This window comes from Coturnix japonica, chromosome Z, assembly GCF_001577835.2.
Source record: "Coturnix japonica isolate 7356 chromosome Z, Coturnix japonica 2.1, whole genome shotgun sequence".
NCBI lineage: Eukaryota > Metazoa > Chordata > Aves > Galliformes > Phasianidae > Coturnix > Coturnix japonica.
Window position 1 is genome coordinate 11,249,135 of NC_029547.1, and position 26,472 is coordinate 11,275,606.

Below are 26,472 nucleotides of genomic sequence, written 5' to 3' on the forward strand. Positions count from 1 at the left end.
ATTAAGATACAATATGCTTTTGCTTCTCTTACAAATACAATTTACTTACAGCTTCATATAGCTGTTATTATTTAAAACTTACCCATCCTACCCTGTAAAAGAAATTCAACATCATCATAGTTTTCTTCAGTGTCTGGGTTTCTGTAAATAAGAAAAAGGGAACATGTGAAAGCTATAAAGATAATTTTACGGTTGCATTTTCATATAGCTATTTTTCTGCTGCCTTTTTCTATTATTTTATAGAATGACAGGGCACCATGTTGAGCCTTATATGTTCCTTAAGTACTCATGCAATTCCCTAAGCTGCTCTTCATGTGATTAGGTTTCTCACATACAGACACCATGGTCTTGAGTATGGATGGAGAAAAGGAGCTGAAGGCTCTCGGACACCATGGAGATGAGTGTGGTATGAGAAATACAACAGGCACATGAGCTGACCGAGTGGAGTGTCGGTTGGTCATCTTAATCACACTCACAGATGAGGGCTTCTCACACACAGTATACAAGCAGAACACCAGATGTTTTGCACAATGGTAAATACAGCTCTACAGATTGCTCCCTGACTTGTATGGCAAGTGCAAACAGTGGACAGGAGAAACCACAACTTAAGAATAGGCCAGGTATAAGGGCTCTGGTGTTGCCGAAGTGCTGCCAAACCAAGAGAAGTAAGAAAGTGAAAATTTAGCTCGAAATTATATTAGAGATCTTTAACTTTTGAACACTCTATAATAGTCGAAGTAGGACTGTCAGCCTGGGTATTCATTCAATAGAGGGGTGTCACGGGAGCGAGGAGAGGAGAGCGGGACCACCCCTAACAAGCACCGACCCACCGGGACCGCCGCTGCCGCCAGGGGGGGACGGAGCACAGCTCCAGGGTGCGGGCAGAGCCCAAAGCGCTGCCGGGCGGTCCCATACGTCTCCCCGTCTGCCCTTAGAAGCGAGCTGCTGGCCGGAGGAGAGCTCGAGATTATCCCCAGCTTGTTTCCGGTCAGCTTGCACGCCATAAAGAAGTGCTCTCCCCTCTTCACCGCTGTAGGCTTGCCGATTAGCCGGCGGCTTTTCGAAGAAGGGCGATGTAAGACCGAGGTATAACGGAGGCTTCTAATATTACCGCGGCCGGCCAGGCTGCGCTCCGTCGTGCGGTTTCACACCGACCGCTGATCTCAGTTCCTCGCGCTTGCACGGTGGGGTGTCAGCTAAGACAGACTGGCCCTCCTGACTCCTTCCCTCCGGAAAAATGCACAGGAAGGCTTCAGTTATTGATTCAGCTGACTTTATGCAAGCATACGAAATGTACCTCTTTGGAGTACAAAACCCAGCAGGATGTCTGTCTGCTCCCTCCCCTACTCCCTTACAAAGGGGCAGAGAAAGTGTCCTTACAGATAACGCTATCTGGGGAAACAACTAAATGGATGGAGAATCCAAACGAACAGAAAACTTACCCAGACAGTGAAGGGAAAGAGTAAGATGGGCAAAATGCCCAGAAACCTGGAAGAGAGTCTTCAGCTGCTACTACATGAAAAAATTGGCAGAAATAGGAGAGAAGATGAAAGACCTGGGATGTTAAGCTTGCTTACATTGTTTCAGAGCTGGGCTTGACATTTCTGGGCGGCAAGCTGGGAGCAGCAGGGGCGTTCAGGGATGGGTGAGAGGCAGGTGGTGGGGGCGGTGCAGATAGGGAGGCTGCTGCTGGGGTAGGTGCCATCTGTTTAAACCCTTCATTCTTAGCACCTGTAAAACAAACAAACAGAAATGAACAAAAACAACTGAACAAACAAACAAAACCAGAACAGACTAAATTAACTAAGCAAAAAGCTCAAGAAGATTAGAAAATGGAAACCTCAGGTTCTGCCTAGAAGAATGTAATGCCTACAGCAGTCCTTAAAAATGTTTTTGCAAACACATGAAAGAGATACTAAAACATCTGTTTGTCCAGTGTATAAGCTGTTGTGCTCTTGAGTTATCATTTATTCTACAGTTTGCCTGCAATGATCAGTGTCACAGAAGCAGTGATGCAGTCTTGCTGGAGTTTTCCTTGCTCAAAAACAAAATCTAAAGGGAAGAGATGAGAAACAAAAAGGTTTATTGGTACTGATTAAAAGCTGTATAGGTTTTTGTACACCTTCAAGTAGATTTGTAATGTCAGCTATAGAAGATTGGACTTAGTTTTTTGGTTTTTTTCACTGGCAAACCCATACTAGAAATGATGCAATTTGGGAAGCTACACCCTCAACAAAAAGGTGTACTCTTAAAAACAAGATGATGCAGTGCAGGAGGAACACAGAAGCCACAATTATATGAGTAGACTGCACTGTGTACTTCACTGAATGTGTGTTCCACATACAGGCTGCAACTAAAACTGTTTCAACTATTGCTTTGAGAGCTCATAGTCAGAGAACTTATTCACACACATTCTAACAAAATTGCTGCCTGTATGCCATGATGTTAAGCACAGGATTACATTTTAACTAGCATTAGTGGATTAAAAGCTACCCAGAAGGAATTCTTCCCAGATGTATGGAGCAAAGTCCAGCAAAATCTAAGAAAGAGGAGCAGGAGAAGAAGTAATATTCACATGTCGGTTAAGCCAACAACAACAAGAAAACAAAACAAAACAAAACAAAACCCTTTTGACTTCTGGAGGTTCTCTTCAAGCTTACACCTGTGTAGTGGAGATGAAAATCGTACCAAGAACAGAATATTCTTCAAAGTGCTGGAAAAAAAAGTGGCTTAAACCCAAAACAACAAGTATTTATTAATGCTTAATATCCAGGCTGAAACTCAGTAAGACTACTGAAAGAGCATTCATTACTTGCTATTTTAGCAATATCATGAGACAGAATGAGGAGCCAAAAGCCTATTGTATTACACAATAAAATGCTGGATGATATAAATGTTCTCTGCCTCATTTCTCTGCTTCAGATCATTGATGGGGGAAGAAAACAGGAGAAAGAGTTAGAAACATAGAATGATAGAATCACTCAGGTTGGAAAAGACCTTAAAGATCATCAAGTCCAACTAATTATTCTTATCTCCTTACATTAGCAGACTCATGTGGCAGGGAAATTGCTATACTAAGTTTATTTTACCTTTTTTTGGTAACAAATACCAGAACAAACTGAATTTGTCATGCACCCCATCTACAATGCTGGCTAGCCATTTGCTGCTCAGAGCTAGACATGTGTGTATGAATTCTTCCCAATAATATCCTAGTCTACAACTGCTGTGAGTTTATATAAGCTAAGTGTGGTTTCTGCATGGTAACAGTTCTCAAAAAAGTTATCTTCCATGGACTTGTGCAGTCTCTCCTTCTCTGCATGCAAGAGCACTGCAATGACATTATACTAGCAAGAATCACAAACACTACAACAGCCCCGGGTGGGTTAGTGACACCTGACCCAGGCTCCCTCTGCAAGCAGAGTCAACAGTTCATGGCTCCTTGAAGCAACACCTGAACATATATATTAACAAAGTTAATTTGATGAGATTAAAATATGTGACATCATAAAACCTTAATGCCGAAAGGACAATTTTCTTCAATAGCCTAGACCCAAAACAATGTGAAATAATACTTTCTCTTAGTACTGAGAAGACTGCACTGGTGATAATGTGTGTCAGCTGGAGAGAGCCCAAGGATGAACAGTAGGAATGATTAGAGATCTTGAAAACATGAATTCCTGGAGACACTGAATGAATTGCGGTTATTTTGGTGAAGATGGCGAGACCAAAGGAAAGAGAAACAAAAAAGTCTCTGACAAAGAAAAAACAGTTCTTTAAATAATAATAATAATAATAAAAACAAACAAACAAAAATCATCCCTTCCCTCTCCACTTCTATTGTAAAGATGACAAGAAGTGATGTGTTTAAAGACCAGCATTAGGTGTCAGGAAGCATTTTCTAGATTTCCTGTTTTGGAACTGCAGGCAACCAAATATCAGTCTCAGGAGCATTCGCAAGAAGTTTTTTTTTCCCCCAGACATTATGATTGTATGAAGATTTCTTAAGAGCAAAACTCCAAAAGATTATTGCTATAGTCCCAAAGTTGTTATGCGTCAAACCTTTTTGTCATATCATTGTCTTTATTCAAACATCCAGTTGTTTATCCTCTCTGTTGTATAGATTTCTTTTTTACAAGGCACTGAACTACTTAATTTTTATGTAACTTTCAGTTCATTTTCATTTAACTTTTCAGAGTCTCTATTCATTGAGACTGCCAGCTATAATCCCTTATTTCTCCAAAGTCCCCAAAGGCAAAAAGTCTGTTTTCATAAAAGCGATGTTATTTGGTATTAATTACACAACGTGTTTTGACTGTCAATCCTATATCAACTTTTCCACAGTTATACATCATTTTGCATTACTGCAATTAGTTTATAGGACTAAGGTAATGATTCAGCTCAAGTTCCTGTGCATAATATTCCTTCCACCCTCTTGAGAGCCAAATCCAAGCAAAAAGAAAAAAAAAAAAAAAAAAGAGGAAAGAAATCCAGATGGATTTTAGATTAAATACCTTTTAATTATTTTTAGTTATAAGCATTGAACAACCTGTCTGTTTTTATCTATGTTCATTTCTTGGATCTTAGAAGAACTGAACGGTCATCATGATAATGGAAACATAGTTTTTCTGTTCTCTAACTGTAGAACTGTCTCTTCTCTGTGTTTAGAGGTGTAATTACCTACACCTACACAAACTGAGTCTGCTGTGAGTATAAAATGCTTTAATTCTAATACTGAAAATAATGGGATGAGTGAGATAGGAAAACAACAGTCAGTGTGAAAAGGCTGTTAACAGGCTTACAGAGACACAGCTATCATGATGTTTCAGTAGAATTTTATTTGTTTATTTATTTATTTTAATTGGAGCAATTTAATTTGATCCCCTCTCTTTTTGAGTCTCATGGGCTTGGTGCTCTGGAGATTCAGAAAGGTTCTTTACTGGTACTGGAACTGAAGTCAGCTCTTGAACAGTCAGTATGTGAAATTAAATCAAAACTGCCTCCTGGCTGAGCAGGCACCCAAAGCACCCTCACCACAGGAAGCAATGTGTTGGACCATCACAGTATGATAGCTTTGATTACTAACACCGCTTCCAAACGGCCTCTTCTCAGTTCTTCACTTTTTCACATGCCAGGAGGCACTGAGAAAGCGGGTAAAGAAACTGAAGTTCTTGACTAAGAAATGAAAGACTGCATGAAATGGAATTAGTTCCTCAAATCATGTGCAGCTGTAGAGCAGTGAAGAGAAGTTAGCTTTAGAAACTTTCCATATAAATAATTAAATACTGCTGCTAATTATGATTGATACTAAATTTTTAAAATCATCCTTAGAGCTTTAGCTCTCACAGCAGGACTGTACACAGAACACTGTAAACTGTTCTCCTATGGGCTTAGAGAGACTTTTCTAACAGTTTCTGTATGTGCAGTTGGCAGAGGTTACCTGCATTCCTGCTGAATATTTGTGTAGCAGGAAATTTAGGACACTGAAACTGTCTTGATGTAAAGTGTCCCTGATGTCCCTGATGACCCCTGTCATTCCTGGCTTGTGAAAGAGAAATACTGAATCATTGTCAGTAGCTAATACAACATCTAGAGTCAGAACCCATCTTTGCTTTTCATCCAGGTATTCTGCACTATAATTTCAGTAAAAATCAGCCTGAGTATGATAGTTCTCAGTAACATCCATGCTTCACTGTGTGAATTCAAACAAAAACTAATGAAAACAAATAAACAACAGCAACAACTAAAGCATGCAAACAAAAAATATACAGATAAACCTAATTCCTTGGCACCCCTGTATGCTGTGCAGTCACACACAAGTTTAAAGTTAGGGAAAAGGGAAGATACTCTTTCTCATCTTACTAAAAATCATCCTTAACTGCCTCAAAGTGCTGCATTTCTCAGACCTGAGATACTGACACCAGAAACATCCAGTAGACCTGGGAAAAAAAAAAGCAAAAAACAGCAGCACCTGTATTCCTTACTAAAAGAACACATGCAACAAGCAGTGCTGAGATGAAACAGGAATCTGATGAGAACCAGTGATTCAGCAAGGACCCATTCTCTGCAGTCCTTTTCAGACTCACAGCTTTAATGATAGAAGCTTCAATGTTGACGAAGCAGAAGTGGCACAACTCTATATATCCTCTTCCCTAAATATCAGGGTGTTTCATTTCTTGAGTGAGAGAATAGCAAACAAATAAAGAACAGTATCAAACTGTCAGCATGAGCAGAACAGAAACAGTCAGAGAAAAAAATAAGAGTTGTAAAGCACTCACAGCTGCAGTTCAGTTCTCATGGGTTGAAGGCACAAGCTGCTCAACAGTTCAACCTTTGATTCCTTGGCACTAAGTTATTCACGTTTTTCGTGAACCTTGTCTGGACTGCAGCAACTATGTATGCTGCTGAGATCGAAAAGGACCTCTAGAGGCCATTTTGTCCAACCTCTGCTTGGGCAAGAATGGTCAGAGGACGATGCTAAGGACCATGTCCAGGAAGCTTTTGCAACCTTAACCGCAACAACTGTGAATTACCATTAAGGTATTGGGCTGCAGCATCTAGGCATCAATCCAGAAATGTCTAATTGAAGAATGCATACTAAAAAAAAAGAAACCGGACACACAAATCACAGTAACTTCAAATTCACCCTTGTGGCACCCACTTCACCATAAATGTATCAATATATATATTAATGAAAACCTGCACCATAAGAAATATTTTTCTTACATATATAGGGGAAAACCTGTTTCTTCATTTCATATCCTCTCTTTTACTATAGCCTATGGAAAGACCTCTTTCTTTATGATGCCTGATACAGCCTACTACTGATGAGGAGTCATCCCTTCTGGGTTATATTAATGTAAAAAAAAAAACTGACAATAATCTGCTACTGTAAGGAGGCCCCAAACGTTCTGCAGGCAAAATGCCTGAAATTTCATAATTTTCAGTGAATTTAATGGTTTTGGTTTTTTTTTTTCATTCTTTTGAGCTGCTTTGCAAACGTGGTATTGTTTTTCAGCTTTACTGCAAAATGTGTCACCATTTCTACATGCAAGATCTGGGAAGGCTTCTGGGTTTTACAAAGAATTCGCTGAGAACCTACAACTACATTTGCAGCAGCTGATCACCCACTTCCTCCTTTATTCATAGTCTGCAGAGTGCTGTTCTCTGCTCTGCTTCCTTAACCTGCATATTGATTTAGATACAAGCCATTATTTTGTGTTTCACTATTATGCTTCTTTGGAACTGCTGAGAATAAACAGGCTACAATTGCAAGATTTCTGAAACTCAGTGCTTTTGATTTGCTGTTTTCAGAGATGCTGTACCCATACAGCCATTAAGATTACAGGAGATATTGCTTATGCCTGTAAATCAAAGTCCACATAATGGTTTTGATTTTGCTTCCCTTGAGTCCAAGTCCTACCTTAAAAAATACTTCAAAACAGTCTTTTTCTTTTTTTTTTTTCTTTTCTTCTCAGCTCTCCTGACTGTTTTTTATCTTAGGTGGTAATGGTGCATTTTCAGTATTATTCAGAGGAAGTAACCTCCCACAAAAGGGAAATTTTGGAGGGGGGAAGTGAGGAGAATGGAGACTTAGCTCTGCTCAGCTTATTCTGTTTTAAGAAAACATTGATGATATTTGCTCATACATTATGGAAAACAGGATCTGAGCAGACAGATGGAAAATTTGTGTCTCTTTTCCAAGTAGAACATCTCATTGATCTAAATTGGGAAATATTTTCTTTGGTTAAGTGGTACTTCAGTGCCTTACAATCCAAGATGAAATAGAGACCACAGATTGTGTACCTTGATGAGAGTATATATCAATCTACATGAGACTGTAGAAACAAACGGATAAGGGGTAAAAGAACACTAGAAAAACCTACAAATGAGGTTGATATCTGAGAAACGTTAAGCATTCAAACAGCCTTGAGTTGTGTGGTGGCTAAATATGAGACAGGATATTCAGAATACTTTGGGCAGAGCTGACTGGCATGAGGAAAGGGAGTTAAAACAACTGTTGTGTAATTAGATGTGGAAGCATGTCATTATTTATAAACCTGAGACGATTATTTTTATATTGTACAGGAAAAATATATGCAGGATAAAAATGGCAGTTTGAAGTATTCAGTGACTGAGTAAGTGCAAGATAGAAGTGGTTTAAACTTAGTTAAACAAGCTATTGAAGATCTTTACAATTTCTTTTACTTGTTCGGTGTAGAAAACAATGACATCATGATGAGTGTACAGTCCTATTTAAAAAGTAACCACAGAAGTGCAAACACTGATAGTCCATATGAAACATAAGTTGCATAAGAAATTCCCACGCTACAAAATCCTGCATTCAAATCAGGGGATTTTTGCCCATTTATCTTTCAAATCTGCAAACAAGGAACATCTCTGTTCCAAATTTAAAATTTCAGGAAGGCTGAGTTTCAGGAGAAAGCTGGTAATATCAAATATGTTCATTGATAAAACACATTAATTAGGATAAAATTGTCAGTATACAGCTTAAAAAGCTTCCTAGGATCTTTATGTTTAAATTACATTTTTCTATCAGTACTGAATAGTTACTTTAGTATTTAATAATAAATATCAAAGCAAAACTTTGTCTTGGCTTTTCAAGTCAAAGTACATTTGCCAAGCTATGCCATAAAAATGTAAAATCCAAGCATTCAGTTTAGTCATGATTTTTCTATGAATATTTCACCTCTTGTGTGTGTGTGTGCCCTTAGGAGTATACTTAATTAAAAGAAAATGCTTATTGCTTTCTAGTAAAAATTGACATTCCGGCTTAAAAAGATTTGTGTATGTCATTAGAAGGATAAATATGAAATAACATGAATAAATCTTTGTACTGTGTCCACATAGCATGGCTTAGGTGATGGTGGGGGAAGTGTACAGCAGTAGCCTCTGTGAGAAGACACTGGGATCTCTTCCAGCCATTTCAAGAAAAGACCCAGCACTGGCCAAAGCTGAGCCCATCAGCAACACTTGAGTCACCTCTGTGATAACGTATTTAGGAAAAGGGAAAAAACAAAAACAACATTATGCAGCAGCAATGGAAGAGAGGACTTTCTCTGCAGGTGCCCTGCAGACACCAAGATTAGTGCAGGAGGGCAGGAGGTGCTCGAGACTCTGAGCAGGGTTGACCATGAGGGAGTGGCAGTGACAAAGCATTACAGACTGACCATAGCAGACACCATCAGGAGTGAAACTAAGTCTGGGAAGAAAGGGGGTTGGGAAAAGATATCCAACACGAACCTCCCCTGCTGCAATTTAAAGCTATTACCTCTTAACGTGAATTTAATGGGAGAAGAGGCCAACCCCCACCTCACTGTAATCCTCTTTCAGGTAGTTTCAGGTTTTTTGTTTTTTGTTTTTTTTTAAAAAAAAAGAAAAAAGAAATAGAATTGTGGAAAAGCACATGAAACCTCAGCTCTCTGTGTGAGGAATCCAAAAATGGAAAAAATAGGCAAATTATGGGGAAAGCTGGGAAAGTTGTTTTGGAAAACTTTATTCAAAACTCAGGAGTGTTCAGCAGTGCAGAAAATCATACTGCTTTTATAATATTGTTATTAATTTGTGTGGTGCATAATACAATCAAGTAATGAAGGTTAATCTAAAGTGTTTCTTCAAATGAACCAAAGTAGGTCTAAGAAATGACAGGATAGAATATATGACATTATACAGTTTTATATATATGAACCACCAGGGATATATTATTAAAACAATTAGGAGAAATCCTGACATCCCAGATCAAAGAGAAACTTTGTCAGACTAAAAAGGTATGAGAAGTATATGCATTTTTGTGAGCTAAACACAGAGAAGTTGTTTGGATCTAGCTGTAAGTGAGAACTTCAGGCTTCAAGATGCACCTTACAAGCAACACATTGACAAACGCTTGGCTGAACATGAGCCAGCAGTGTGCCCAAGCTGCCAAGAATACCAAGGACATACTGGCTTGTATTAGAAATAGTGTAGCAAGCAGGATTAAAGAAGTGATCTGCACTCTGCTTTAGTGAGACCACACCTTGAGTATTGTGTTCAGTTTTGGGACCCTAAACAGTAGAAAGATATTGAGGCCCTGGTGTGTGTCCAGATAAGGGTAGAAAAGCTGGTGAGGGTTCTGGAGCTTACGTCTTATGAGGAGTGGCTGAGGGAGCTGGCATTATTTATTCTCGAGGCTCACAGGAGACCTTATTGCTCTCTACAGCTGTGAGAAAGGAGGTTGTAGCAAGGTGGGGGGTGGCCTTTCCTCACATGTCAAAAGCAGTAGGATTAGAGGGAATGGCCTCAAGTTCTGCCTGAAGAGATTCAGGTTGGACATGAGGAGAAATTTCTTCTCTGAAAGTGTGGCCAGGCACTGGAACAGGCTGCTCAGGGAGGTGGTGGAGTCACCATCCCTGGAGGAGTTCAAGAAATGTTTAGGTGTTGTACTAAGGGACATGGATTAGTGGGAAATATTGTGATGGGTGGATGTTTTGACTAGGTGATCTTGGAGGTCCTTTCCAGCCTTGGTGGTTGTATGATTCTATGTATATAATTTCATGACTACCCACATATTTTTGCATACCTGGAAAAGAAAGTATAATTATTTCCAACTTTACCATGAAAGTTCCTGTAAATTAATGTGATACTCTGGATACCCCTTATTGCTAAAATTGTTAAGAAAAACTCATATGAACTTAATAAGGGCGGATGTTTTCAGCTAATTCTTATCATCTGTCTTGAGCTCTCACTTAAAATTATTAATGTAGTTTGTATTCTCATTGTTATCTGGGATACATCCAGGTTTCAGAATACATGTCTTTGTTACAACAAAATTATTTGTGTATTTGTGTTTTACCTATTGAGTACAAACAAATGATGAAAGTTCATCAAAGGTGTTTCACTATATGAACCATACAGGCCTATGAAAGAACAAGATAGCAAAAGCTGTAAAAAAGAAAACTTAGTGAAAATTATTCAGTTGAATCAGTTTCACTGTTTTCTGTACAGAACTTTTCCTTTTGTCAACTTTCATATTAAACTCACAACTACCCTTTTCGTTTTACCTGAGAAGTTTTCCTTTATAAGTTGTGCTCTCAGTACTCCACCACAAAGGTTTCTTTCATATGTGGAATAATCCCAAAGGGATTTTGTTGTTTTCATCCAGCACTGACCCCACTTTATGATGAACACTGGACTGTAAAACAGTGTAACGCATGAGGTCTTTCATTCAGTTCTTTGCAATTTCCAGACTAATTCAAAGAACATATTGGGAATATACTTTAATTCAACCCAGAAATGACCTGAAGTCAATTTCAATTACTCTGTTGATATCATTTTGAAATTGCTAGATCATTTTCAACAGAATAAATAGGTTCATCTTATCTGCAGAATCTTAAACTATGCATCCTAGATACTGAATACTTAGCTCAGGATTGGACTTAATGGGATTTGGCTTTGTAAGCTGCAGGAATGACTCTAGAATTTGTATGTGGACTGAAAATACATGCAGGATTAAAATACATTTTTGTGCTTGTCATTCATACAAAGATATACACAGTCCTGATCATATAAATGGGAACAAGTATACCACATAAGGTCATACAAGCAAAAATCAAAATATTTTTGAGAAGATCTGTGAATGTGCCAATTATATGAGTTACTTTCTTAGGCAGATCAGTAACTTTTATTCATATTTTAATCAGATGGGTTATGTTCATTTTAAATTGCACAGTTTATATTTTTATCTTATTTTATTTTACACTGATATAAGCCAATCAATTTTGGGGGGAAGCCTTAAACAATTAAAAGCAACACTTCTAAAACTTCAGTGACAGGATTTTTTCCATAGTATTATTATTATTCTTTGCTGTGGAAACTCTTAAAAGAACACAAAAAATTTTCTCTGTCTGGAGCAGACAGAAAGCACGTGCTTGCTCTTTGTTTGTTTACTGAAAATTTTCAACTTAATGTTCTGTAATTATGATGCATTTAATTATAGCTGGAGAATGAAGAGAAGAGCAGAAATACTGAGGGAAAATTAATTCAACTGGTTGGTTGGAACTCTGAGCTAATGAAAATGGTCAAAGGAATTGAAATAACAGAGGAAGAAAATTTTTTTTTTTTTTTTTGAAAGAGACCTTACAACAATCTGTCACTGACAGGACTCCCTTGGGGTCAGATGCTCTCAAGTGATGACACTGCACTTGTACAAGATTACATATATTGTGTGGGTTTTCATACACTGTGGTTTGGTTTGCATCATGAACTCACGGCTTTGAATATATTTCAGCCAAGCATCTTTCTTCAGTTCAACAGACTTCAAAAACTGATTCTTCTGTTTCTCAGCCATGTCAAATATTTCAGTTTAATTTTGCTGAAAGAGAAATCCTTTAGGTTCTTCTATGTACAGAAACAGAAAGAGAGGAATGTCCCTAAATGAAAGCTGAATAGTTTTAACCTTAGTTTATAAATTACATGCTAATCCAGATTTTTTAGGACTTTCAGGCAGGTCTAGCAAAGTTACGTTATTTGATATCATCACCTTGTTTTACTTCCATCCAAATAAATTACTTGCCTCAAGTTACAACTCTTTTCATCCTCTTACACCTTATGACTGAGCTATTTTGTGACTATTCAGTTGAACACTGAAGTAAAGAAAGAAAACCTCCAGTGACATTTTAAGTCTTGATTCTGCTGTAAACCATAGTGACTTCCTGTGATTAAAAAAAATCCCCTTTTCTTTTTGACTTTGGAAGCTCTTGTTTCATTTTGCCATCTTCCGAGGGCAACAAGTGGCTGGCTTTAAGGGGCTCTGCAAAGATGTTTAAAATGTTATTTTGACAGATACAGTGCTTGTCACTTACCAAAGTGCTGTGCTGCCTAAGACAACATGCTCTGCACCTCCACTTTTAATTCTGACATTATCACTGGTCGCTTTGTCCAACACAAACAGCTGTGTCACTGAGTGGTTATGTACTGAGAGCCCTAATGGGGCCGGCGAGACTACCTTTATCCAAACTAAAAAATTTCTTGTGTATATTATCTTCTCATTGACTCAGTTTCCTTTCATTTCTCCCACTCCTTCTCAAAGTCTTCTCCATAGCAGAATTCAGAGCACTGGGGACTTCTACAGACTTCATGTGAGTGGCCATCTGCACTGACAGGAACCCACTGAAGTCAGCACAGGTGCAGTTCTCTGAAAGCAACAGTGTGCTGTGGCTTCACATGGACAGATGTCTGCAAAATGACTTTGTTTCTCTTCTTCATTTTTCCAAAAAAACACCTGTTTGAACTTTGGATGTTTGTTATTAAACACTAATGTATTATTTCCTGAATGTAGAAAGCACATGCATCCCACTGATTGTAATGTGAGACAAGTAAGATCTCGAGAAAATGGGTTTAGTGGGGCATTGCATGGAATTTTAGAATCATAATTCTATGATTCTGAGTTGGAATGGACTTGCAAGATCACCTAAATGAACTCCTGGTCCCTCATAGGAATACCCAAATATCAAACTCTATGATTGAGAGTGTTGTCCAAATGCCCCTTGAACTCCAGTAGCTTGGAGCTGTACCTGCTGCCCTGGGCAGCCTGTTCATTGTCCACCACCCTCTGGTGCAGAAGCTTTTCCTAACACCCCTCTTATCCCCCCGATGCAGCTCTGTGCTACTCCCTTGAGCCATGTACTCACAGGCCCAGACTAGAAATTTTGGAAACCTGCCTTCATTGAAAAGTAGAAACAAATTTGCCTCAGCGGTGTATTTGTATCTGCAGGGATGTTGTCAGGATGAGATGAAAAATTCTAATCCATAGCCAGGCAACCCATAACATTCATGCAGGAGTGGTGGGCAGTCTAAATTCTACCCTTACATGTGAACAAGAACCACTACATCTAAGGTGAGTATTTCAGCCTTATATATAAAGTTATTTTGTGCCCAATTAATACTTTATTATGAAAAAAAAAACACAGTATAGTAGCTTTCATGGGAAAGGATAGTAAGCAAACAAACAATAGAAAAAAAAAAGAAAAAAAAAGAAAGGTGTGAACTGATGCTTTTGAGAAAGACAAGTTCAAAATCATGGCTTCAGTCCAGAAATACAAGGTTTTTCTGCACCCCAGGCATATGTCCCTAAATCATCTATAACAGTTGCCATATATGAAGCTTATCTCTTCACAAAAAGACACTGTAAATCTCAAGTTTTGCACTAGTACAGATAAAAAACATTAAAGGCCTAACAACACTCCAGAGGCTAGATCTCAGAAATCCATCCTGATGAACACGAAAGCCTTCTCCATTTGCTTTTCTATCTCTGTTTTTTTATCAGTCTGTAAATCACAGCAGAGAATAAAGCAAATATGGCAAAGCTGCCGTTTGTCAGGAAAAAGTAATGAGCAGAAAGAATTAGTGCTTATCAGTCCTGAAATGACAGTGAAAAGAAGAAAGAAAAAGAAAATAAGAGAAAGCAGTTTGGTTTAACTGCCTTTCCAAAGCAGGCAGGTTTTGTCATTTACATTTCCAAGAAACCCAACAGTAGCGAATAACCATCAAACTGAAAATTACCTTCTTCAGGATTTATTCTAGAACACCAGGTCTCTCCACCAAAAGTATTCTGCATAGTCTATATATTCTACTGTTCTGGTCACAAAAAAATGACCTGCATTAGTAACAGCCAAACATAACATCAAAGTCCACATGTCAGATCTACAAGTTCAAGGTCAGTATGAACAGATTTTTATTTATATCATATCTAAATCTTTCACTCTTGATCAGGTCCAGAGTGTGAAATAGAGAAGGCTATGGCTGATCCCTCAGTTCTACTTAGTTAGGTTTGTGATTTGTAACATATTTGGAGTGCAACCGGTACCACCACACTGGGTAGCTCCATCTTTTGGCCCTGTAACCCGTGCTGTTTATTCCAACCAATGGCTGCACCCCTATTGGTCAGCGACAGCTGGAGATTCTCCTTCTAGCAGGAACCCTGATATTATCTTCATGGCCTTTTTCATGTGAAGAATTCATTTGAAATACACAGAATAACATTTCTACTTTTCAATTTAAGAAAGAGAACAACAACAACAAAAAAAACCAAAAATAATACATTGTCAATATAATTGCATGTGAAACAAGAAAATAAAGAAATTAACAAACAGGAAATTTTCACCATTAATTGGTTAGAAGTAATATTGAATTATTATTATTATTATTATTTTAATTATTTACAGTTTTGCATGATTCAGACTTGGTCACGAATACTCAAAGTTTTAGCTATCAAAGATCAAGTTGCCTTTGTTTTATCAAAACCTTTTCAAGTATTCATTGCTGAAAATGCTGCTTTTCCATTTTGAAAAATTCCGGACAATGAAATAAGAACAGCCATCCTTAACAATGCTCTATGCCGAAGAGATGGCTGTTCAAACTGTGGTGAACTGTCATATTCATTTTAAAGAGAAACAGATTTATACCATTTCAGGACCTGGCCCTGGTAATGGGTTTTAGAGAACATTTCCTTAAACATAGGATGACAGAGGAAAACCAGAATATAGCAGAACCATCACATCATAGAATCATAGAATGGCCTGGGTTGAAAAGGACCATAATGACCATCCAGTTTCAACCCCACTGCCATAAGCATGGTTGCCAGCTGCTAGACCAGGCTGCCCAGAGCCACAGCTGACAAGACAGTACATTTTATGTTACTGATGAACTCTTCATTTTTTAGTAGCAGAAAATAGTAATAAAAAATATAGTTACATGCATACTTTTTGGTGGCCTTTTGTCCTCATATAAACTCAAATTTTCATCTGATTGTGACACCTTTAATTTGTCCTTTCTCAGAAAATCCAGTCTTGAGTGCATTCAAAACTGACAAAACACAAGCAATGCTGTATTCTAAACACTGAAAGCACAAGTCAAATTTTATATCAAGTAATTGACATGAATTAACATGATGGTTGTGGATTTCTTTAGAACAACTGTTTTAAGCTTCATCAGATGCTGAATGAGGTAATTGGGCATATCTCTTCCCTACTTGGGAACTTAAGCTCTGTTCAGTTAATCTAAGAGAGACGCTTGAGGTAGACTAATGCAGTTAACGTGAAACGACCTCCACTGTCAGAAACTACTCAGCTGTGTGTTTCACTTGATATAATTTGTAGCAGGATGTACCTGGATAAAATGACTTGAGCTAAAAAATATTTGTGAGGCCTGAATATATTCTTTGCTTTCCAAATTCAGTGTAGGTAATAGTACATTAAAAAAACAAGCAAAACAAGCAAAAAACAAAACAAATAAATGGGTGGGGGGGAGGGGAATAGCCCTCAAAATTTAATAGAAGAGTAATTTTTTTTGTTTGTTTGTTTTTGTTCTTGATTCTCCCACAAACACTGCATAAAGCTTAAAAGCTTAATTTTAAAAATATAATCACAGTTTTTTCATGTGATCATAATTCCCAGTACCTGGTGTTCTAACAAAAAGAGAGAGAGCCTCCTCAGCTGCCCTATAACTTGGAATAAAAGCATGGCAATTAGCATCCCCTCGCTCCTGCTGGAAGTGAGGATAGCTGATTCAGTCCTTGCCCAGGACTGCCTGTAATGCACTGGGAGGAGAAAATCTTGACCCCAAACTTGTAAGAGCAGGTGTTTTAAAAGAAAATTAAGGAGGACATGCAGAACATCTGAAAAACTGATCCCTCCCGGAGCTAACAGCATGGGCCTAACTTTAAGAAACACCATCTTAGACAAATTAGATTTCAGACATTAGAAATTAGATTTTCAGCTTTTTTTTTTTTTCTTTTTTTTTTTTTTTTTTTTTAAGCTTGCCCTACGTGTTGAAAGGAACTTGTTGAAGTAGAACTTTTTGCGTGAGTACAGTCATGGCAATTACATTTCTTCACAGAAATGTATATACTCATACATTTTAAATGTATTCACAGATTCTATTATTACATGCAAAGCAATCTCAAGTTTTATAGAAATCTATTAATATTTGTGCCTGGATTACAACCATAAGAAATTTTGGAGGCTTGGTTCTTCATAAAAACATTGAAGTAGATCCTCAGGCACTACACACTTCTATGCTATTGAAATCACACAGATCTAATAAAAAATACAAAGAGAAGAAGATGCTTATAGAGTCTAGGTTCAGATCTTGGTATGAGATCCATGCAGTTCCTCTTGGGAATGGCTGACTGTAACCTTGCATAATGTTCTAAAGTACATAGTTTTCTAACATTCTGAACACTATAAAATTCATTGGCTTGCAGGGCCATGTGGTTAGTCAAAGAAGAAAAAAATGTATGGTTACAACAGGTTTACTATCACTTAGATAGATATCAAGATGTGCTCAGGAAGTTCATTAGAGAACAGAACAGAGAACATCAACACTTCAGTTATAGGAAGTCAGTACTTCAATGTCTGCTGTGAAAAGTACTCAGACTCACTGCTACAAGTTATAGTTTTGAAAAACAAATAAACCCAATACAGAAAATATTCCTCCTACACTATGTGTTACTGAGAGAGAAATAGTATAATTTCTGTCCTGCCCAGAACAGGTAAAAGCATATATTAAGGCTTTAAGGGCTCTCTAATGCACAGGTTTTGTGTTATTTTTGAACAGAATTGACAATTTTACCTGAAATGAATTGATTGCTGAAGGGGTAGAAATGAAATTAAAGGAAGAACATAGAGGACTCACTGTCTCTTGGGATGCTCTTCTGGAATCTTTCCAGGTCCACGCTGGGTGGTCGGCTGGGCTTTTGTGGGGGTGGTCCCAGCTTGAACAGCGGGGGCAAAGACTTCCGTTTTGGAGCTCCTGAGCTCCTGTCCAAGTCATCCTTCTCGTCTGACCCACCCAACGACCTTCCTGTAGCAAACGTTGTGCTTGTTTTAGGGAATCTGGGGGGAGATAAACCAGATTCTTCCTGGATGATTTTGTTCAGAAAGATATTCCTGGTGGCACTCACTCCCTTTTCTTCCGTCTTTTCCTCTGCATTTTTGGGAGTGACTTGAGATGCACTGGACCAGTGACCAGTAGGTTTCAGAGCCATGTTAGAAAAATGACTGCTTGCAGTTTCTGCTGCGCAGTTACTATTTTCATCCGTTTCCTTTCTTGCTTTAAATGAATGTATATTTGGTCTAGGGCCTGCTAGACCTTTATGTGGGGAAACATTTTTACTTGAGGTGTCTTCATTGTGGGAAACTGCATGGTTTACAGAAGGCTTTTGTGCAAGAGCCGGTTTGGAGAAAGAAGGCTTGGAATCATTTTCTTGTGTGGCAGACATGAACTTTTCCTTAACTCCGGCTACTTTTGAAAAAGATGTTTTCTCTTCACTCTCTTGTGCTTCGGAATTAAAATTTGGCTTTGTTCCCAGGGGCTTTTTTTCCTTCTCTTGAGGAGCTGAATTAAGAGGCTTGTTCCCTGCAGGTTTTGGATACAGAGGCTTCGTCTCTTCTTTTGCCATGTCACTGCTTTTGGTAGGGGCTTTAGTGTATCCAGCTTTTCCATCACTTTCCCGATTAGTTGCCTGAAGTTGAACCCCAAACTTTTGCCCCACTGGTTTCAGATATGGGGGCTTTGGATCCTTCTCTGTCTTATCTTCAGTTGAAGGCTTGACTGCCAGAGGAGGCTTAGAATGAGCAGGTTTTTGAGAAACACTGGATCCTGAAGAAGAAGCTGCATTTCCTTGACTTGCAAATTTCTCAAATACTGCTTTCCTTGTTTGTAATCCTGAATGGGTTGGTTGTCCTGTGACTTTAGAGAGTCGAATGTTGCCAGAAACATCCTCTGAGGGGTTGTTACCCACGTTAAACTTCGCCATGAGTGACTTCACATTTGCCTTTCCATTCTATGGGCATAGAGAAATGACAAAGAAAAAGAAACAATGAGAAAGTGTCAGTTGAAATGTTCACACATACTGTACTTTAAAGAATTTCCTGGTCTGACGCTTGTAGTACTGCTGATTGGCTGTGGAGATATTGTAGCACATCTTCCTGTAGGGTTAGAAATGCTAAGCACTTTGTTGTATCCTTGCTGTGGTTATATAATCTTTTAAATTTTTCACTACAGGTTCTGCATTCAGACAGTAGTCATTCTGTTCCTTTTGTTCACAGAGTGATTACTGATTATTTCTGGAACTAGGAAGTAAACACCTAGTACATATTTACATGAAGATATCCACAATTTCAAAATTAAAGTAGTCCTGAAGATACAAGTATCCTATGCTTAGAAGCATAGAATACACTGGAATCTGAAAAATACATCAGAATAGTGTTATTCACATCAGATCTTTGGAGAACTGAAAGTTGCATAAACAGAAAGTCTTCTGTCTTGGGGGGATTGTATGTCAAATTTTCTTTCCCTTCTGAGCAAGTTGCTTCCCTACTACCCTCCACCTTCCCCTGCTTTGTCCTTGTTTCTGTTCTCCATTTTGTATCTGATAAACACTGTACATGGATAGACTGAAAGTGAAAATATATGGAGCAAAATAGGAAGAAATGACAATCAGTAAGCAAAAATACTGTAAGAAAGAGAAAAGGAAGAAGATGAACAGTTGAAAGTGGGTAAAACTCAGTTTCATTAGAAAATGTTTGAATTGGACAGCTCTTTTTAAGAACTTTCAGCCTTCAATATGAACTGTGAATAAAAGCTGAATACAGTTTGATACATTGCAGCTGTTACACAGTGCAACGAAAGATCTTAGCAAAGGGAAGTAAGGTGGTCACACCACAATGGCCTGAGTCCACTCTTGTGTTACAGCTGTCACCAGCAGCAGGGGCTGCTCCTTTGCCAGCAGACAGTGGTGTCAGAACTGCTTTTACTAATTAAGATCCATTTTATGAAGGAAGGTCAAAATGTAAAACTAATGTTATGAAGCAGGGATGTTATAGCTAGGAACTGATCTAAATTCTTTGTTTGGAAACAAAGATTATCACTATCCTGTATATAATGGTCTGAAAAATCCTTTTAGAGTAAGATCAATAAATGAACTGTGCCTTCAGCCAGTACGGTTTCAGTGAGCATTCAGTAATGTTTTAACTTCATTAACAAGATCTTCTGAACTGTGGTTGTCTACTCCTTTTGCCTTCTTTTTGGTTTTATCATGTTGAATTTCCTGATATGTTGGAGTAGTTTCACTTGTGACTTCTGCAACATAAAGTTAACCTTCCCAGTCTTTCAGTATCACCAAGAAATTCAGTCTTTCCAAACTGCATTGTATTACAGAGCTACTGTCTTTCTTTTAGCTATCTGCTAAAAGAAAAGCAGCCAAAACAATATGAAAGCTATCCCCAGAGTACTTAATTATCTATTTTTCTCTTGTAGGAAAGGGAGGAAGCACACATTTACCATGGAGATTATCAGGCTTAAGCTATCTACTGTTGGTTGCTATACATACGCTCAGACACACACACAGTTACTCTGCATAGATACATATATATATGTATATGTACATATATATAAGATTTTTCTCATAGAGCCTCACAAAGCACTGATTTTACCCACATGATGAGAAAACTAGGCTAACTTCAAAGCCAGAAAGAATGACAAAATGTTCTACCTTTGATCTCTCTTGAATCAGGACTAATGCTATTTTTAATTTTTTTTAAATTTATTTTTAAATTGTTTCTTTGTTTTTATAACTTCTGTAGCAAAATCTAAACAATCAGAAATACAGGGTTTTAAGTATTCAAAACTTGTAACTGACAATCTAATCAATAACCTGGCCATCACAGAAGCTTATTTCTTTTGAAAGATATAGGAATAAATTGATTCTTCTGCAGTTTCTTCCATTTGTAATTAAGGAAACCATTCTGTACTAAGCCACAGTAATGTGAAAGTTTGGGATGAAAAATATTCAGCACATAAACTTTTTGGAAGTTTGAAGTATGGCTTTCAAGAAAGTTTTCCTGTTGTGATGTGCAGTTTCTGAGAACTTTTCTATATCATGGCAATAACAAGATCAATTACATAATTGATCATACAGGCTTTCAAAGGCAATAAACAATCCTCTACTGCCTGGCTAAGAGTGTTTATTTTCTGTAAGGACTACCAACATCAATAGATTTGTTTTTAAAAATGTCTTTATGGTACTGTGAATAGATTTCAAACCTTGTTCTCATCAAACAGATCTACAAACTCATAAAAAATGAGCTCCTGGAGATGTAGAGGGGCTTACAATCAGCAGCATAACTTGTCTCACTCACAGGAAGATAAGTAGTGATGGTAGCACTCTAAGAATCCAAGGAGGGTAAGAAACTAAGAAATCCTTCTGCTTCTCTGTAATGTATATAATCATCTCCTGATTTAATAAACTTATAACAGAAGCCATATCGAGGATTCTAAGCTTCAGTTTAGCTTCTCAGTTAGACAGATGGAGAACAAGAATAAAGATAATCTTTTATTGGTGATCTTTGCTGTTTCTGCATTTCCCTTCCCAGAAGTGGCAGCAGTTACCTTTTCCTTTAGCACATACAATGCGTTGTACTTAACGAAACAGGAACTTGAAAAGATTGTGAAATTGGACAAAGTTTACCCCATTGTTCCTACCCAAAATGCAATGTGCTTGTTAGACAGAGGAGTGTCATGAAAGAAGTACTTAGGTAATATTTGGAACTTTCTGTTTGCATTCTCTAAGGAGACTTAATACAGAATATTTCCAATCTTTCACCTTTTGAACTGAATTGGAAGCAGCACAAGGTAAACAGTAAGAATTTCTTTGCAAGGAGATGGAAGCATTTAAATGTGTTTGACTCATATCTAGAAAAATACTCTGGTTTTGGTTCCCATGTGTAGATCAAGGAGTTTAGCATAAATGTGCTTTCCCGTTTTCCAGTTCCTTCAGATAGGACCCACACAGATATGAAGATGCATTTGTACAGAATTCTTCAAAGAGTTTACACTGAAATTTAATTAAAAGTGAAATTTGCCATTATTTACAATATAACTATACTTTTTGTTGTTGTTGTTGTTCAAAATAACGGAATAATAACAACAGAAGTAAAAATTCTAAATCTATTTTTTCCTGAATTTTCTCTGTAAATGTCAGTCAAAACTGGCAGCCTGATTAAAAACAAAACAATATGAGACAAAATAAGCACTTTTGTTTCGGAGTAAATATGTATCATTTAATTTCCATCTTGATGGAGCCAAAAGAATACTTCACATCAGCTTTCCCTTGTGGTTTCTTTTTCTTCGAGTAAATAGCAACCCTGGATTAATGAAGGCATCAGCAGATGTGTGCATACAATTTTTAGTTCAGTAAATAAAATGCGTGTTACTATAGACTGTACAAGGAATCGTGCAGTTCTTCAAAAGTTGTTTAGATCTGGTTTATTAAGGGAAAGAACTCTTTTTGCTTCTCATCTCTAACTTTTTATTTCTATTAACAGATGATATGGTTTAAGTAGGTTTTTAAAAACTCTTAGTATTGAAACAGAATAATGAATTGATGAGTTTTCTAGAAAGTAACACAAGAAAGTTGACAAAGATAACACTTTAAGAATAAAAGTGCACATACTTATGTACTCTGTTATTGTGAAAAAATCACAAAAGCTGCTAACCACTGAAGGAACTGAGCTCTAATCCGCAGACAAGATATAATGTATAAGGTACAGGGGAAAAAAAGGTAAAGAAAATGACAGTGAAAATTAAAGATAAATACAGACCTGAAAATCAGTTGGAAATATAAAAGCCCAATTTAGGTTCTACAGAAGTTAAAGGACTGAGGGTGTTTAGCTGTTTGCATAAAATCCTAGTGCTGTTCTAAATTAATGATAAATTTTGCTTGACTATTTCTTTTTCCGGACAGAGAGACTTCAAAATTACCATTGTACAGCACTTATTATTATTATTATTATTATTATTATAATTTCCAGAAAAGATAAATAATTTCCAAGTTACTTGACTTAATTCTAGTTGTAATAACTAGTAAAGTAAGGCTTCTTTTGATTATGAGTTCAACATTTGAAAAGCGGAGTCAAGATACTGCAGTATTCTGTACTTACAGATGTAAATAGTAGAAACGTGAAAAACAAAGACAGCATCTGCTCACATAGTAGAAATGATAGATATAATGATTGCAAAGTAACGAGCCCTATATTTCAGATGGGAAATATTCAAAGGTGTGGCAGTTATTCTCTTTGCCTTTCTTGAAAGGCAGACCTTTATGATGGAAAGGATAGATGGAAATCTATGGGATTCCTCGGAGAAAGACCAACAGCCTCTACATCCTCTTGATAAAATCTTTTGAAATATCTGATGTCAGCAGATGAAAGTAGCACATACACACAAAAGTGGCTGTCAAACTCAGACAACCTGACCACACTGTATTCCGTATCTTTTCCACTGTGTATTCCACTAAAACTCTTTTACCCCTCCCTTGTATTGTTTTCTCATCTTTCATGCAATCCTAAAACCAAATCCATAATGTTGTATAAAAAAATAAGAACAATGTAATTCTTCTACTCTATTCTGCATACAGCATCATCCTGATCTTTCTACTAAAGCTAATGTATCTTGTCTGAATCTCAAAAAAACAAAACAAAACAAAACAAAAAAAAAACCCTCAAGTTCTTGCCACTGAAAAATTCCTACAACTACTTCTAGAATTTCAAAATCCCATATCATTGTAAAGGATATTTTGTGCAGTGTTCAGCCATTAAATACTGTTCTGGAGCTCTGCTGGAAAGAAAAATATCTTCCATGACCCAGTACAAAAAAATACTTACACTGATGTCTCAATCCAGAGTATGATATATGTAAAAAATATATACCTCCAAAACAACAGCCACAAATAATACAAAAAGATTAGGCTGAGTTGTAGCTAGATAATTTATGACATTATCTAGAAAATAATTACCTCTAATTTCTCTTGGTCTTCTACATGCAAATGTCACTTAAAGTAGGGCTGCTTTTAGTAAAAACTCAGGCAACAAAACACAAACCTTTGAGAGAAAAAAAACAGTCTCATCAACTTGGCAACTTTTCAGCCAAACAACTAGTTGCAAGAAAATTTTACAGTTAGAATTTCCACTTATACAAGGTTGTGTAAAATATCTTGCACTATTTATACATACATATATATACATTTCTTGAACTTTGCATTTTTATTTATAAGACAAACAAGTACAATTTACCTGGACTTCCCAAAGCTCTCCAGTATTTTAATATAAGCAGAAAAACAGGCTCCCTCAATGAGATAGTCCACGGGAGTTTGTCACATTAGCAGCCTATTGTGTTTGCTGAGAGGCGTTCTTCTCAGAGAGGGTTTGCCTAAGAGAGACTTTGCTTGTGGTTTTCATTATCATGACCAGTAGAAAAAAGCTGCTGTCCTCAGGATATTAGGCAAGAAGTGGCAAAGGAAAAGGGAACTAAAATATGTTCAGACTGCTCAGCTGCTGCCACCAGCTATATTCATTAGATGATATCTAAGAGCACTGTGAGCTCCGGCATTTCATTTACACCATACTGCAGTCCCATGAAGCTATAATGGTACATATAAGCTTGAATTTTACAGAACAATATTTAAGAAAATATTTTTGTGGGAATTAAAAACTTGAAGAAAGCATGTGGACCTTTTGGGTCATGAAGTCTAACCACCTTCTGCCAACTAGAACCACTGCATCCATTCCTACTCAACAACTGAAGATGTCAGCTAACATGTTTCTTTGCTCCCACTATTTTTTTTTAATAGTTTCTCAAGACATTCTGCTGGCCATTCTTTCTCACAAGCTTTTGCTTTAACAGTGTTTCTGTTGTTGTTTTTAAATAATGATCATATTTTATTTATTTATTTGTTTGTTTACTTACTTATTTATTTATTTTTACTGTTTGCCTCTCAGTTTACTGCACAAACCAAAGACTTTAAAGTATGATATAGGATAAGAAAGTTGATACTGAGAAAATGAGCTTTATGGGAAACTCCAAACCTGTGCTTGTGCTGAAGATAAATTTAAACCATAGGGGCAGAACCTTCTGCTGAGCACAGCTCAGTGAAGTTTCTGCAGCTCTGCGTTGTAATGAGCTTGCTGTTGAAAAAATTTGTCTTTGAGCTTCACTAGTTGTTGTTTGGTTCTTCCTCATTCTTTAATTTTTTTTAATGTCTATTTAAAGCACTGGAGGTGCTTGACATTTCTGTATTGGTTTTACAAACATTTTAATTTTAGCTAGTTCAGAAGCCTATTGGAATGTTGAATGAATCTTATCTGAGATAAAAATACTACTACTTTATCTCTATTTGTCACTTGCCAATGAAAACAATTTTTTTTTTTTAATTCCATCACTGTTGTATTTTTTTTTTAGCAAGACAAATGCAGTTCTGAGCAATATTTATTCTGCTATGGCCTGTATTTGGTTAATAAAATCAAATTTATTTGTGAAAATACATATTCATCGCAAATGATGAAGCTTTTATCCTTAACATTAAAGCAGATTGGACTTTGTACCTTGGTATTCTATTTGGTAGTCTGCACAACTGTTTTATGGTTCTATATGCAACAAGGTAGTCTTTTCACACTGGTAAACACTACTGCAAGGCATGGCTCACGGTATCAGGCAGTGATCAAAGAATGAGCTCCTGTTCGCAGCTCTGAGCGCTAGACAGTTCCTGTTTTCTCTTTCATCCACTGCACTGTTGTAAAGACATTCCAAATTGATAGAATGCTGCCAAGAAAATGAATTGCAACAAAAACACTGAAAATCACAGATTAGGTTGCAAAACCGCTGTGACCATTGCTCATCTACAATGTGTATGATTATTTTCTACTTGCAGGTGCAACAGCTTCCAGGATCCCCCCTTTTTTTTTCCATGGAGAGGGGAATATATTTCTGAGTATTTGGGGGAATTGGCTATTTTTATCTGAACAATATCTGAAGGAATTAATATTTTAAAGAACATGACCTGCAAGCCTGAAAGTACACTGGATCTGTTTTATACTTTCCTTCTACTTTCTGCAAAACCAGAAGCAGAAGCAGCAATAACAGCCTCACAGATTTAAGCACCACAAACATATCAAACAAAGATAGCACTTTCTTGTACAGAAGCATGCCATTACAGAATTTTTGTAGACCAAAACTGGCATCTGAGGCCCAGCATAATAATGGCTTTCTAAAATTTCAGGAGCAAAATTTATCACTGCAGTGTGATAATAAAGTGTGCTTTTTGTTAATAGAGCATTTACTCAAATTTTGGTTTCCACATATATTTGGGAAAAGTGGCTGCTTAATAATTTAATTTATCATAAGTAGACAAAAGATGAAAGGGGGAAAAGGTGCCTCTGACTTGCCCTGCTTTAAGATGCTATTTTTTTCTTTAAGGTAACTTTCATACATTGGTGTTGTCCTTCACTCTGGAATGGTAGTCAGTCACAACTGTCTGAACAGCTTTAGGCTTTCAGGTCAGTGCTCACAAACAATGCCACAGTCATGATCTTGTCACAGACATGGATGTGTTGGTATCTTGATGTGCTGTGAACTGGAGAGGTGAAA

General features: G+C 37.3%; 1 protein-coding gene across 3 annotated transcripts in view; it reads right to left on the reverse strand.

Moving 5' to 3' along the window:
- Positions 1-26,472, reverse strand: part of FYB1 (FYN binding protein 1) — a 58,711-nt gene that overhangs the window by 21,469 nt on the left and 10,770 nt on the right. Inside the window, exons 1-5 of one of the 3 annotated variants that reach the window (XM_015848505.2) lie at positions 24,123-24,283; positions 17,686-18,835; positions 1,578-1,731; positions 1,112-1,222; positions 83-141 (exon numbers count right to left, since the gene is read on the reverse strand). In XM_015848505.2, the coding sequence (XP_015703991.1) occupies positions 83-141; positions 1,112-1,222; positions 1,578-1,731; positions 17,686-18,808 (1,447 nt within the window). In that variant the 5' untranslated portion in view covers positions 18,809-18,835; positions 24,123-24,283. Of the gene's footprint in view, positions 1-82; positions 142-1,111; positions 1,223-1,577; positions 1,732-17,685; positions 18,836-24,122; positions 24,284-26,472 lie in introns of those variants that run through there. The other 2 variants (XM_032441351.1, XM_015848508.2) reach the window with 2 other exon arrangements.